The following is a 15123-nucleotide window of genomic DNA, read 5'->3' on the forward strand; positions in this document are numbered from 1 at the left end:
AGTGACGGAATGGATTTGCCACAGCCTCGTGGTGACGAGCGCTGGCAGTGCAGCCACCAGCCGCGGAGAGCGAGATGGCGATAGCCGGGTGCGGGATGGGCGGGAGAGAGAAGGAGAAAGGCCGGAGAGAGGGGCGCCATAACAGGGTCAGGCCGGCGGACGCGCTGCGCTGCGGCGCCGTATAAATAGCAGCGCGCACCAGGCGCAGCTGTAGTGCCCGGCACGACACTCTGCTCCGCTCGCCCCAGTCGCACCCACACGGCAGCCGTATCAACATGAGGATCTTGGTAAGCGCGACCACCTCTACGCCCTAACATTTCCCCGTCCAATCCTCTCATTAACCTCTCTCCAAATTGACTGTCCATCCTTGACATCCCCAATATTTGCTTCTAATCACATTGCGAAGTTTCGAAAACTCTACAATTTACGTTTCAATTCTTTAACTTTACAGTACATCTTCGAGTACCAACAGCCATTGCACCAATTACTCGTCACACCCAGACACCTATTTTTCTCCAAATTCCCAATCTATCCTTCGTTTCCGAAAATATCCTCCCAAAAACTTTGGGAAACTGACTACTTACAGTCATTTTCGTTGATGAAAAGCCTGCAGCAGTATTCCGTTACCATCAATCTCCATTCTCTCTCTAAATTCTCTGTCGAGCTCCCATTTCCCCGCTTTCTTCTCCCATGTACGTATTTGTGCTGGGAAATCAGACAATTTTCTTTTCAGTTAATTGTGTTTTCGATTCCCCTTCGAAGACCTACAGCCAATGCACCAATTTCTCGTCATACCCAACAACAAACCTCCAAATTCCCACTTCAACTACCCAATTTTTATCCAATTCCCATCAGGAGGGTTGAAACTGGGCTATTTACATTTCCATTACATGGATTTCACATCCCTCTTCGAATACCAACAGGTGTGGCACAAGTTCTCAGTTACACTAAGTCACGATCCTCTAAATTTCCAATCCCTCCTCTGTTTCTACAACACTTTCTCCTGTGTCACCAACCAGCGAGGTAGGCCAATGGTTAACACAGTAGACTAGCATTCGGCAGGACGACGGTTCCAACCCGCGTCCGGTCATCCTGATTCAGGTTTCCCGTGAATTCCCTAACTCGCTACACGCAAACGCTGGGATGCTTCCTTTGAAAGGGCATTGCCAACTTCCTTTCACACCCTTCCCTAATCCGACTGGACCGATGACCTCGCTATTTGGTCCCGTCCCTTAAACCAACCAGTCTCCCGTGTCAATGTAAATGTTGAGAAGCTGGATTTCTTTTCCAGTTTACTTGGCTTGTCGATTCTGTTCTGAAAAGCATGGAAATCGTTCCCTGTCAACCATCATTTCACCAATTACCAATCACCTAGAGAGGCCTACATCGCTATGAAATTTATTCTCATGAACTCCTTCGCGCTGAAAAGGTGGACGATTTGCCTTTCAGTCATTTACGTTTCTGATCTCATTCCGGAGAACTGAATGAAACTCTTATGGCGAACAAACGCTATACTCTTATTATATTTTCTCCATTTAACTATTCATTTTTTTTACTTGTTTGCTATCAATTTCGATGCAACTACGGCTCTTCTGTCATCTTAACACTGCGCTCAACGTCAAGTACCTCCACATCTCCGGTTAATGTATTCCGGTGTAATGCTAAGCAGTCTTAAGACATGGGGTGATGTAGTAGAGTAACCAGATAAACCTTCAGTGGTGGCTCACATTGACGAGCGTATTAAATTGCCGAAAGATTAAACCGTATTTGATTCGAAAGCGATGGCAGATTATAAAAGCAGTAAACATATCAGAGTGGAGAAAAATAGTAACAAAGTGACCATGTTGTCCGTAGCATAATTTTAACAAATGACTTCCCAGTTTCCAGCGATATGGAAGCAACAAGAGCTACACCTCTCCCTGGGAACAGTCATTCCAATTTCGCATCAGATTCACCCATTAGATTCTCTGAAAAGTCCAAGTGACATCTTTATGTGTTCCTGTTACTTTCTATACAACGAGACGTTGGATGATTTATTATTATCATTACTTGGGTTTTGTATTTCATTCTCAAAATCCACGTTCTCAATGCCATTGCAACGGTCTGCTGCACTTCACCATTTTCTCCGATGCGCGACTCATGTATCTTTCTGTATTTTGCGGTCCTCCCGCATTGGGTAATTTACGTTATACAGGGTCACAATTATTGGACGAAAAGAAATAAATTCGTCATGACTTCCGAACGGTTTGCGTTACAACGTTCAAAATGCGCGCCTGGCCGCGGGGCATGATGGGAATTAGTATGCGCAGGCGCACGCGCTCTAGCGACGAAGCCCACTTTCATTTCGATGGGCTCGCCAATAAGTAAAACTGGCGAGACTTTGTTGTGTACAGTGTCCATTCAAGGAATTATCTGTGCGATATTCATTGATGGCACGGTGACTATTGAACGGTACGTGAAGGTTTTGGAAGATGATTTCATCCCCATTATCCAAAGTGCCCCTGATTTCGACAAGATGTGGTTCATGCGACTTTGGTGTATTCAGAGGCCACTGGCCTGTGCCTCGACTGACCACCATGTTCTCCCGGTCTGAACACATACTGCTCCTTTTTGTGGGGCCGTATTAAAGACGTGCATAGCAATAATCCCACAATCACTGCTGAACTGAAAACAGCCATTCAGGAGGTCATCGACAGCATCGATGTTCCGACACTTCAGCGAGTCATGCAGAATTTCGCTATTCGTCTGCGCCACACCATTGCCAATGATGGCAGGCATATCGTACATGTCATAACCTAAATCCGAATATATTTAGTGACGTATACTTGTTGAATAATGTGAGGGCATGGCGTTGTTAGTAAGTAATTTACGATTTTTTTCATATAGTTCAATAATTTCCACCCTGTATATGTCAGTCTTTGTCTCTTCTTGCAATTTATCGGCTTTACTGCTCTCGTTCTTCCCAAAATTTCATAATTTAGTTGCCATAGTAGATTTACAGACAGCCTGAGTTTCCATCCCTCAACTGTTATTCGAGGTATAGCATCTTTCCTTGTAATACCTGGTCAAAAGTACATACAATATTCGAGTTCTGGGCTTCTTATTTATCAAATATAAGAATCTTTCATATATACGTACACATTTACTGTACAGTGGATACAAACAATGCTACGTACTGTTTCTTAATATGATACTCTAATTCAGTCTTCTAATTATGTTATGTACTCAAGAAAGTCAAAGAACTTTCTACAGGTCAGTCAATATCTCTCTGATTAAAATACCAGTTTCCATCTTTTCAGCATTTTGTGTCATCGCCTGTAGAATTCCTCATTCTCAGCAATTTCGCACACTGAAAGTGCAAGCTGTAACGAGCATGGTGGGAGGGAGCGTAATTAGTGCTTGGGGCATTTCTTCGATCGTGGCGTAATGTTCACCCTCCATAAGAAACTGAAACGGGCGCTGTCAAAGCGAATTTAAACATTCACTTGCAAATTATTTAGTTAAAATTAGCCTGAGAGGCACAAGCAGATCATACTTCGTAAAAAAAAGAATAGCAAGTTGTATTTGGTCAACTGGAAATTGTGCATTTTTCTGTTAAGATGCTGAGAAAGAGAAGGCACGTTCACGATTATCTTTTAGCCAATGTATACATCACCAATATAGGCCATCTTTACTTTCATTCATCATAGTAATAATATGGGATAGGAACCGATTTCTCAGGAGACTTCGATACACGGTTAAGACAGGAGCGCTATCGTTGCCCAGCCTTCGTGTACACGGAAACACCGATTGTATCCGACAAATAGAATCACGTTGTAATGATTACTTAGAAATTTACGATCTGAAGAAACGAAGATGCTTACGAATGAAAGATACCTTCGCACTTATAATTCAAGTTAGGAACGATATAATGCCTATGGAAGACGAAAAGAGCACTGTGGTCGATAGTATACCAAGAAACTACCCAACGACCCCTATTAAAAATATTCCATAATGTTTGACATACTTGTACTATGGAGGCGATCTAGTTTAACATAAAATTAGAAGTAACAACTTCAGACAGCATGTCCTTGACACAGTATAATGCGTACATGGTCGAGATTCATTGCAGTCTGTTGCATAAGATCCGAAGATGACAATATTAGTTGAAGAAATCGGTAATCGAAACAAATGCTGTACTAAAGCGATCTCACCGTTCTGACGTTTATACTTCTAATTTTATATCCAGCAATAGAGCCTCACAGTGGCTTAATGCTCACACACTCTGTATGCGAGCATTTTTATCGGTGAAAAAAGAGGAATAGGAAGTGCCTGAGTCCCTAACATACAAGATTATACCGGAGAAATATTTGTTTATTTTTACATGAAAAATTTCATCGATTCACCATTATTACAGGAAGATTTATGGAAAGGTCTTTCACAGGTGCCTAATTTTTAATTATACGTGTCAATAACAAGAGGAGTGACCAAAAACGGTTTACAATTTCGAATGGTTGATCTCCCCTCAGAATGCAGTTGAATTAGAATCAAATTAGAGTTGTTTTCAGAATTCAAGTGAGGAGAAAATTATTAACAGCATTCAGACTCGAACCTAAATCCTGATTTTAGTGAATTATGCTCTTACCACCTTTTATGTGGAAAGTAGTGAATCAATACTGTCAGAAGTGAAGCTGTAAATTCGGGTCTGCATATTGGCTGGATAGCTCAGTCGATAACAGCACTGCCAGCGAAAGGCAAGGTCCTGAGTTCAAGTCCCAGAGCGGTACGCAGTTTTTATTCTCCAGAAAGTCTCAGTTAATCTTTTGTACTTCTTAAATCAATGTTTACGTTAATGATTGTGTAACTGAATGGCATTCGATTTCAGTCCTGTTTAGAACTGCATACAGCATTAGCATACTGAAAAAAGTTACATTTCTCGCTGCCACTGCTCTACTTTCTTTGATCTGAGAGTCATGTACAACTGCAGCAACTGTCTAAAAAATAATTGCGGGAACGGTCTGAAAAGCGTAAGTTGTCAGTCAACTACTTTCCATTGACCAGGCTGGTAGACATAAACAAGCCGTCGCTCTTCGTAAAAAGTGGAACGCACGTAGGCGCTAATGCGAGAAGCCGAAAGGAGTCTCCCCGCATAGAAGACTTGTTTACGGTCCGAGAAGCATCAGGGAATCTGTAGGAGAAAGTCGTTGGTAGCTCCTTCGCTTTGCGAACCGGCTCCTGGTCAATGAACTGGGCAGCGCATGCGAGTCGTTACTAATCCTGAGTAAGTACTCGGGGTCTTTCGCGCTCGTAGCTTTGAAAACATTTTCTTTTCTTGGTTTCAAACCTACGTTAATTTCAGATTATATTTACATCTAACTTTCGCCACTACTGTCATGAAGAGGAAACTACTGTTAGGCGTGATTGCCTCATGATTCTCCATCAATAACACAAGTATAGATGTCCCTGAAATTTCGCAGAAGTGAGTCAGAAGTACTGATACGAAACTGAGTAAGCACAACTCGTTTATGGGACCGACTTCAGGCGTTTGATGCAGCTTCTAGTCGCGTCTCTCTGTGATTTCGGGTCTCTTTCGTTGCCTCCGTTGTAAGATTCACGCCAGTCGCCATTCTGAAGTCTCAGCATTGTATATGAAACGTTCGGACCGTTAATGATGTAACTTCACTTGTAGTAAATTTGGTGTAATTTCGCTGTGTCATCTGTAGCATGAATCACTCATAGCTACACAGGGAAGTGAACTGGTACAAGTCGAAACTACTTGCTGGATTAATACTCGTTCGCTTGGGATATGGACCACCTGGGTACAGATTTTAGGCGTTTTCTTACCTAGTAGGCATTCCCTGAATCATTACTGTACAGAGAAACGCTCATTCAGGACATGTTCGTCATTGTCAACAGATCATCTGCCTCAAAACGACTCAGTCAGAAACATAAGCGCAGTTTAATGCTGAAGTCAGTGTATTTTATTGTAGGCACTATGACGGAACCGAGCACGTGTTCATCGAAGATAATCTTGATATAACACCCCGGGTGCTACATATTTCGCAGTGATTCTTCACTGGACAAAATCTCGTTTTAGTTAAATGCAGGCGGCTAATCGTATCCGTGTAAAGTCAAACTGTGATCGTCGACAAGCTGTCAGCCCCACAACCCATTTAGTTGTCTAGTGTTGGTGGCTGCGTAACATTTCTAATTTTGTGAGCATACGAACTATGGATATTTACTCGCCCTCAGAATATGTAGGCTACTTCAGTCACCTACAAATTCTGACTACTAAATAAAATGGTTGCCCTGCAAATATCATGCACGAGTGAAGCATATCCCACTAGACATCTGGCACAAGTATACACATTGTTTTCCGTCAAGAAGCCATACTAACTGTGAGTGAATACAAAGGATTAAATCCTTTTATCTATACACTCCTTCCGTGATTTCCCGCAGTATATATATTCCATCACGTGCATGAAGCCACTAAGATATCCTCGTTAATTTAATATTTAAAATACTTCACTACTAAGCGCTACATATCATGGAAAGTATGTCTTCAAACAAACAGAAGTCGATAATTTCATGACAACAGGAAGAAAGAAATGCAAGCTTAATGATAGAAATATAGTTATAAATTCCTTATATGTTTATCTGAAATGTTATGTGTTTACGAATAAGGAAGGGTGTATTTTATATCATCGTACGTAATCGACGTCACGATTAGCCTGATAACCTGAGGAAGTTTCCCCTATCAACATCACCGGGAAAGCCTACATTCCCTGATATCATGTAAATGTATATTATGTTCATCCATAATCTAGACACAACCCTTACGGCTGTGAACGGAATAAGCTTGACACGTAGTCTTTTTTGTTTTTGAGATCTCCCTTCCACAGTCGCAGACATGTAACAAGAGCATTTCTCCATCTTTCAAAACCGTAATATGTCATTCTAAGAACTTTCAGTGCTAGTTTTTTTGAATACGACATTATATCCAAAAGATGACTTATCACAGAGCCCTATTGGTGAAATAAAAGGGAAGAGGGAAGAGGCAAAAGGATTTCGCAAGTAAAGGCAAATATTTAATCGCCTGTTGGTGAGTGAAATGTGGCCTCCGCAGTAAAGCTACGCAAAGCCACGTGGGGTCAAGCGTAGCACAATATGGGCCAGCTGGTTCATCTCGATCCCTATCGAATGCGACCACTGCAGAGATATAGCTCACTTCCTTACTTTACTAGAAGCACATTTGAGGTTATATACTTCAGTAATAGAGGAGATGTCCGCCCACGGTAGCTGAGTGGTAAGCGCGACGGAAAGTCAATCCTAAGGGCCCGGGTTCGATAACCTGCTGGGTCGGAGATTTTCTCCGCTCAGGGACTGGGTGTTTTGTTCTCCTAATCATCATCATATTATCGACGCGCAAGTCGCCGAAGTGGCGTCAAATCGAAAGACTTGGAACCGGCAAACGGTCTACCTGACGGGAGGCCCTAGTCACACGACATTTTTTTTATTTATAGAGGAGATCATCCCAAATGTGCTGAAATGTTCCTGCAAAATGTTCTAGTGAACTCAGATCAGAAGTCCGCGACACACTGAAGACTATGCACCAGCGCTACCTTGCCTCATGTACTCCTGGATCAAGTCCAGAATTGTCAGTTTTTCCTTTTCTCTTTATCTGCCCTCACCGATACAATGAAATTCATACTCCTAACAGCGACATAAGAAAACTTCATGAGTAAAAGCAGCAGATACAGAAATACCCACCTTCCGCAACACCGACGTGCCGGAAGTGAGTCACTGAGGTTCTGGAATGTACACACAGGGACGTCGAGTCATGCCGACTCCAGTGCCGTGGTCAGCTGCACTAAGTTTCACAACTGGGGATCCATGGGATCGAAGTGGTCCCACAGATTCTCGATTGAGCTTACATCTGGTGAGTTCGGTGGGGCCGGCTGGTGTGGCCGAGCTGTTCTAGGCGCTTCAGTCTGGAAACGTGCGACCGCTATGGTCGCAAGTTCGAATCCTGCCCCGGGCATGGATGTGTGTGAAGTCCTTAGGTTAGTTAGGTTTAAGTAGTTCTAAGTTCTAGGGGACTGATGACCTCAGATGTTGAGTCCCATTGTGCTCAGAGCCATTTGAACCAATTGGTTCGGTGGGCAGGGAAATACATTAAACTCATCCTTGAGCACATTGATGCTCACACGCGCAAGTACTCTGCGAGCTGTGCAACATGTTGCACTGTCTTCTTCGACGAAATCACTTAGGGAATGCCAAGAAAATAACCTCCAGACCATAACGCTTCCTCCTTCGCTCAGACCCCTTCAGACGACTGTTGCAGCGCCGTACGTGCCAAAGACATTCTGTCTGTTGCGGCATAATAACGTAACATACGTAAAGGCCCTCTGGGCCACTAAGTGGACGTTCAGTTGAGGTAATGGCAAGCAAATTCCAGTCTTCGTGGCCGATGAACAGCAGCCATCATGGGTACATGAACCAGGTACTTGCTGCGCAGTCCCACACGCTGCAAATTCCGCTGAACGATCGTTGAGGAGACACTGTTGGTACCCCCTTGGCTCATCTGGGCAGTCAGTTCCTCAACAGTTGTACGTCTATTCGCTCGTACACATCTACGCAGCCGTCGTACATCCATGTCATCTATGGCTGGTGGTGCACCGCAGTTGCCTCCGCGACTGTTTTGGATAGAGCAGTTTTGCCACGCATGATATGCTTTAACCATGGCAGCACACGAACACATTAAAAATTTAGCCGTTTTGGACATTCTTCCACCCGTGGCCTAAAAGCCAATGATCATACCCTTTTGGACGTCAGATAAATCGATTCTTTTCCGCATTACGACCCACTTTCTCTACTCCCCGCCCCATTACTGCCGTCGTTGAGTAGCAATTGCTCGTAACCATCGAACACAGCCATTAGATTAATGTGATTGGACCGTTTATACTAAATAAAATGTAAGATGACTGAGACTAGCTGAAGTTGATGCCAAGTTGAAAATGCTGTATCAATAGTAACTCAGCCAACGTATCACAACCTGCGTTCGTGTGGCATATTACGGCCGGAAGTCACCATTCGGAGAGTATGGCTGCCTGGTACAAGTGTTCTGATATGACACCACTTACAATCCATAACATTTCAAGAAGCCGCGTCGGGTGGCCGAGCGGTCTAGGGCGCCTTGTCGCGGTCCGTGCGCCCCCCCCCCCCCCCACTCCCCCTCGGAGGTTCGAGTCCTCCCTCGAGCATAGGTGTGTGTGTGTGTTACGATAGCGTAAGTCAGTTTAAGTTAAAATAAGTAGTGTGTAGGATTAGGGACCGATGGCCTCTGTAGTTTGGTCCTGTAAAACCTTACCACAAAATTCCAAAATATTTATATTGATGTCTTAATAAAAAGCGAGAAGAATGTGTATGAGAACAGATCTTGTTCATCAGCTTAGTTTTGGAATGATCAAATATGCAGATCAGCTATCAGACCTCGCTAATGGGAAAGGTGAATTGCCGGAACAGCTCCTCACATTGGACAGGGTCTCCAGATCTCGAGAACCTTTGGACACTAAACAAAATAAATTCATCAACTACCGCTATAGATGTAGACCTCTTTGCCCATCTCAAGCAGCTATTGCCAGCAACAATTCAGCTGAATGAAATGAAAATTAAAGTACCTGCAGTGGTATCTTTTGCATTTGCTCAGTTTCGCTGTTCCATTATACCGTTTCGTCCCCCTTGAGCAACGTAAATTGGAAAGAATTCAGCCTCGCTTGCAATTACAGCAGGAACCAATATTAAATTGATGAGCGAAGGAATAGTGTCGTGCTAACCATAGGTCTAGAGACGCCAGTTACTTAACATTGGCTCCTCTTATGACTGCACACGAGAGCTTTTTTTTTGCCGAATTTTCGTTGATCATTGGGCCTGAAGATGGTGTACTGGAAAGTGGTAATGTAACTAAATTAAACCCAAAAGGGACGGCTGCAGGTGTTTCACTTTTCATTTCATACTGAACAGCTGAAGCGCTTGTAACCATTTACTGCAGCTGAATGGTCCAAAGAATTCGGGAGTCAGGAGAATTGGAATATCTTAGATGAGCAAGTAATCTCACAGGACAAAATAATAGTCACAGACGTTTGTGCCGTGATGTAGAATTGATCCACAACCGCTCATGTCAGGTGAGTGTCTGATCGAGCGTATGTATGTGTGTGTGTGTGTGTGTGTGTGTGTGTGTGTGTGTGTGTGAGAAAAAACAGCGGATCGAGTCATGGGACAACGTTACAGTATGGCAGAAAGCGTTCACGAAGTACCCATTACCGCAATGTGAAAGAAGTTGCCCTGTTTGTTGGTTTATTGATGTGGATGGTCCAACAGGTGTGCAAGGAAGGGTGCACAGTTCGGGGAAATGTAAGACGGAATAAGAACAGTGGTCGTAAACAGATGCTAACCAACAATGACTGAACAAGATGCAGACCTCATCAATGACAGTCCCTTTCAGATCCAGTGGGGTTAGCTGGTGCCAATGAATGCAGATCTATCTCAGTATGTCCCCGAGCGTACTTTGCGGGGTACTGTATTAAAAAGAAGCTGGGCACATCGAAAATGGCCATTACTGACAGCAGCAAATAACCCCACACTTTAATGGGACAAAGCTCGTAGAAACTAGACTATAGCGGACTGGAGGCGTGTAGTGTGGTCCGACGGGTGAGATTTAGACTGCCTACAAATAATGAAAGCTGTTGAGTACACCGAAAGCACAGTGAATCACTTATCCCACAGCTTGTGGAGAGAGTCATGTCATTCAGGCCACAGGTTATCATGTGAGACGATATCGCAGTGCATGTGATATTCTGCTTTACAATGCAAAGTTCCTTTGGACATGCATCCATGACCAGAGGATGAGGCACTGCGGCGACTATAGTCGTCATAAATACGTTGGGCGTATTCACATTTACGAGTGTGGACTACCATCTGCTGCAGAATGGAATGACGACAGGTAAAATTTGTGGCAGATCTGGATTCGAACCCGTATATCCCGCTTATCGCGAGCGGTAGCCTTACCGATTGGCTATCTGTACCACTATGCACGGCCATACCCAACCCTCCATATGTCATCAACCATGTGTCTGTAACTTGTACTCGTGCATCTATTATGCATACTCCCGTACGAGTGAGACATTTCTCTTGAAAATCGTTTGCCTGGTGTCGGTGGATACATACAATATTGCAATGCCTGTTTAATTCCGAATTACGAATCAATGCTCCGTTGAACGTGCATGCACGTCCAGAGGAATAGGCATTGCGGAGAGTATAGCCGCTATGAAAGATATGAAACGTGCTCGCAGTTGCGAATATGGACAACCGTCAGCTGTATTATAATATAAAGACGATAATGACAATTTGTGCCGTACCAGGACTCGTTTCCGCTTACTGCGAGCGATCGCCTTACCATTTGGTTACCAGGGCACAACTCACGGCCAGACAACTCACGGCCAGACCGTGACTTCCGTCAACTCTGTGTCTGGAACTGGCCCTGAATCATGCCTGGATTGCCAAATGGTAACGTGACCGTTTTCATTGTCGTCATTGCATTCTACAGATGGCGATGGTCCATATTCAAAGTTGCGAATACATTTAATGTTATCAATTGAAGTTAGATCTTCATTCCATAATGTGACTTGGGCCTGCTCGTCCAAGTTACCTTAAATCTGAACTGGGATTTTTATGTCGTCGTTTCGGTGACCAAATATTCTCGTTTCAACTGTATCTCCATGAGGAGTGTCCTGAGGACACTTCCAAGATGACGACAGTCGTGTTCACTGGGCTACACGCATACATTCCTAGTTTGGGAAACGTTCAAGTAGCCTGCCACACTTCGAACTTGCCCTCTAAACTACTCGAGTTAATCTCACAGAAATTTTCTGCGCCTCTTTGGGCCTTTGGCTGAAACGCATCACTCAGCTTCCTGAACTTTGATAGCTCTACGAGATTCGGTTTGCAATGAACAGCTTCATCCGGATGTGACATACCTATAGAGACTTATGGACACTTCTCCTAGTCACATATCATGGTAAGCGCTGCCTTTATGAGGTGTTGAAGTGATATGTTCCTGGGCTGATAAATAAATGCTTTGCACATTGTGCCTATTTCTGGCCGATTGCAGTATATTTTCACTTCCTTATTTCACCCACACAGGTAAGTCAACTACACACGTGACTGATATGTATACTACACAAACGCTGAAGCACATGTAGTGAGCTGAGTTTGGAATCAAGTATTATTTTGGTACAAGTTCAGATTATACATTTATGTACAAAATTAGTGGCTTTGCGAAATAATGGTACGCTAGAAGATTGTCACTCAGCGTGGGAAATCGATACATACAAAAGTATGTAATGCCAAACTGACCATCTTGATAGATGGAGCCGCCAATGTATAAGTAGATATTGAGTATTGTGTTGTGAGTAGAGAGCAGTAATAGCAGAACGGGTATGTCAGGAAAGCTCAAAAATCTCAAACGTAGTCACTGCATGGCAAGCCAGTAACAGATCCATCAGAGACATTTCAACCTTGCTAAACCTACCAAAAGAGATTTTTGGTGATATAATTATGAAGTGAAAAGGCGAAGGAAAAACTAACTAGGCAGACCTCATGTACTGACAGACAATATCTGTCCAGTATTGATGAGAGAGGTTGTGAAAAAATTGCATGAAATCAGCGGAAGGGATCATTCCAAAGTGATACCAGCAGTCCAGCCAACATAATGACTATGCGTAGCCATCTGAAAAGAATGGGTTACAGTGGTCGTCGAGCAGTTCTCTTGTGGACCCAATGCTAGGCGACGCTTAAGATGTTCAAATAACTTACGAGTTTGGTAGCGGGTGACGTCGACCACCGGCGATATTTCTACAGGAGTACACAGTGCCATTCTCAAGGTTTGAGAATTGTAGGGTGTGCTCCTGTAGAAATATCGGCGGTGGTCGACGACGTCACCCGGCAGCAAACCCGTAAGTTATCTGAACATTCAATTCGCCGGGAAAAGTTAAGGTCTCACAGGCGCTTAAGATGGTTTAAAAAAGCGACGCTAGTGACATGACTGGACACGAGTGATATGGAGTGGTTAATCACACTACAGCCTATGGCAACCCGATTTGGGTTTGGCCGAGGGCTGAAGAACGTAAGTGCCATCACGCTTAGAGTCAAATGTGAAGTACGGCGGAAGTATTTCTGTGTTTAAAGAAGTCGCGCCCTTAGAGTGCTTAAATAAACGCTTTAGTGCAGAAATATGTAAATTCATTCTATAGCACTATGTTATGCGTACAGGACAGAACCAGTTCGGAGACGATGATTGTTTATTTAGGCATGACAGTGCATCTTCTCTTAATTAATCATCCTTGGGGTAACGGTCTGTGAAAAAAATAACGTTCTTGAAACGGGTTAGCCTGTCTTGAGTACGAACTGAAAGTAATGGAACGCCTTTGGGATAAGTTAGAGTGCCGGCTTCGCTCCAGACTCCAGCGTCAAGTGTGCCTTCTCTGGTTTCAGGTAATGATTAAGAATGGGCTGCCAGTCCTTCACAGACACTGACACCTCACTGAAAGTCTCCCCAGCGATCACAAAGGTGAAGGGTAGACACACCTAATATTAAGGTCTACTAATACGTGTGCGGATACTTTTAATCAGATTATGTAGGTGTTTATATTTTATATGGATATATCCGTGGCTGAGGCGGGGGATGTCGGGTGGAAGGATTACTCGAATTTGATCCTTGTTATATTCCTGAGGAGTCGCTATTATATAATTCGTACACTGATCAAGTATGTTAACGCGTTCTCATCTACTGAGACAACACCTTCTAGCAGATGGCATGGTTGGAAAGCAACGCTGGCGGATGTAAATGTACCCATGACGTCCAAAATTGTTGGGCAAGGTTTACAGGAAAATAATTACAAGCTGCGCTCACTAAGACACGACGTAGAGAGCGAAGGGACTCTACCTCATTACACACAAAATTCGTTCATGAGCTCAGTTTCCCCTTAGAGTTGTGAAAATCAGTAGAAGTGAGGAGCTCAACACGTTACAAGCACCCAGGAGAAACCTCACTACTCCGGAAGTTTATCTATATGAATAGCCCCTCACAATCCTTCAGCGTGACGGTGTCTGCACATTTACATCTGTCATTACTGTAACCAGAGCTCTCGCCTGCCGCTGTGGCCGAGCAGTTGTAGGCGCTTCAGTCCGGAACCGCGCTGCTGCTAAGGTCGCATGTTCGAATCCTGCCTCGGGCATGGATGTGTGCGACGTCCTTAGGTTAGTTAGGTTTAAGTAGTTCTAAGTCTAGGGGACTTATGACCACAGATGTTGTGTCCCATAGTGCTTAGAACCATTTGAACCATTTTTGAACCAGAGCTCTTCCAGTGATGAAAGTATGTTGTCCGACGAAGGAAAATTTTCGTTCTTTTCAGAGCTGGGATTCTTCGCATAAAGTTACTCCTCCTCCAATGTTTACTCCTCATCTCGTACCTGTTAAGCATTATATGCATAGTAAACTTTCGTATCTACTCCAAATTAAGTTGCCGTTCTAACAACTCAGGACTTCTACAGCAAATTCTTTCCGGGTGGATTGAGGGAAATGATTTTTCGGCAGTTGTTACGTTCAAGCAAACACGGGACGGACGTTCACTGGAGCTCTTCTGTTTGGCAGGTGGTTCTGGCGATTGTAGCGTCCTGCGCCTTGGCTCAGCGGGGACCGCTGAGGGGTCAGCCGCAGCCGCTGCCGCAGTACCCTGAGGATGACGGGGCGCAGCCGCAACCCTTCTCGGCGCCGCAGCCGTCTCCCCGAGCCATCGGCCAGCCACAGCCGGACCCGCGCCCGAGAGATGAGCGCTACACCACGCCCATCCCCATCGTGCGCTTCGACAAGGAGCAGAGTGCCGACGGCAGTTACAAGACCAGGTAGGTCCCCATCCCTCCCTACACCTTCCGAACACGTATCCACTGTATTATTTGTAAATAACAGGAAGACTGTCCAAAGAAAAGGGTTCCCTTCCAGTCCCTCGAGTTAACTAAATATAATTTACAATGAAACGCTTGCAGGGATCTGTGTAAGCCTCTTTGTTATTTTAAGTTGCTTCTAAA

The 15123-nt window shown here is 44.2% G+C and overlaps 1 protein-coding gene across 1 annotated transcript in view; it reads left to right on the plus strand.

Annotated features, from left to right (window-relative positions):
* The first annotated feature begins 219 nt into the window (after nt 1-219).
* LOC124544924 (endocuticle structural glycoprotein SgAbd-8) overlaps nt 220-15123 on the plus strand; it is a 44215-nt gene continuing 29311 nt past the window's right edge. The window contains exons 1-2 of the mRNA XM_047123668.1: nt 220-287; nt 14690-14940. Of these exons, the coding sequence (XP_046979624.1) occupies nt 276-287; nt 14690-14940 (263 nt within the window). The 5' untranslated portion in view covers nt 220-275. The remainder of the gene's footprint in view (nt 288-14689; nt 14941-15123) is intronic.

This window comes from Schistocerca americana, chromosome 8 (genome assembly GCF_021461395.2).
Source record: "Schistocerca americana isolate TAMUIC-IGC-003095 chromosome 8, iqSchAmer2.1, whole genome shotgun sequence".
Lineage (NCBI taxonomy): Eukaryota > Metazoa > Arthropoda > Insecta > Orthoptera > Acrididae > Schistocerca > Schistocerca americana.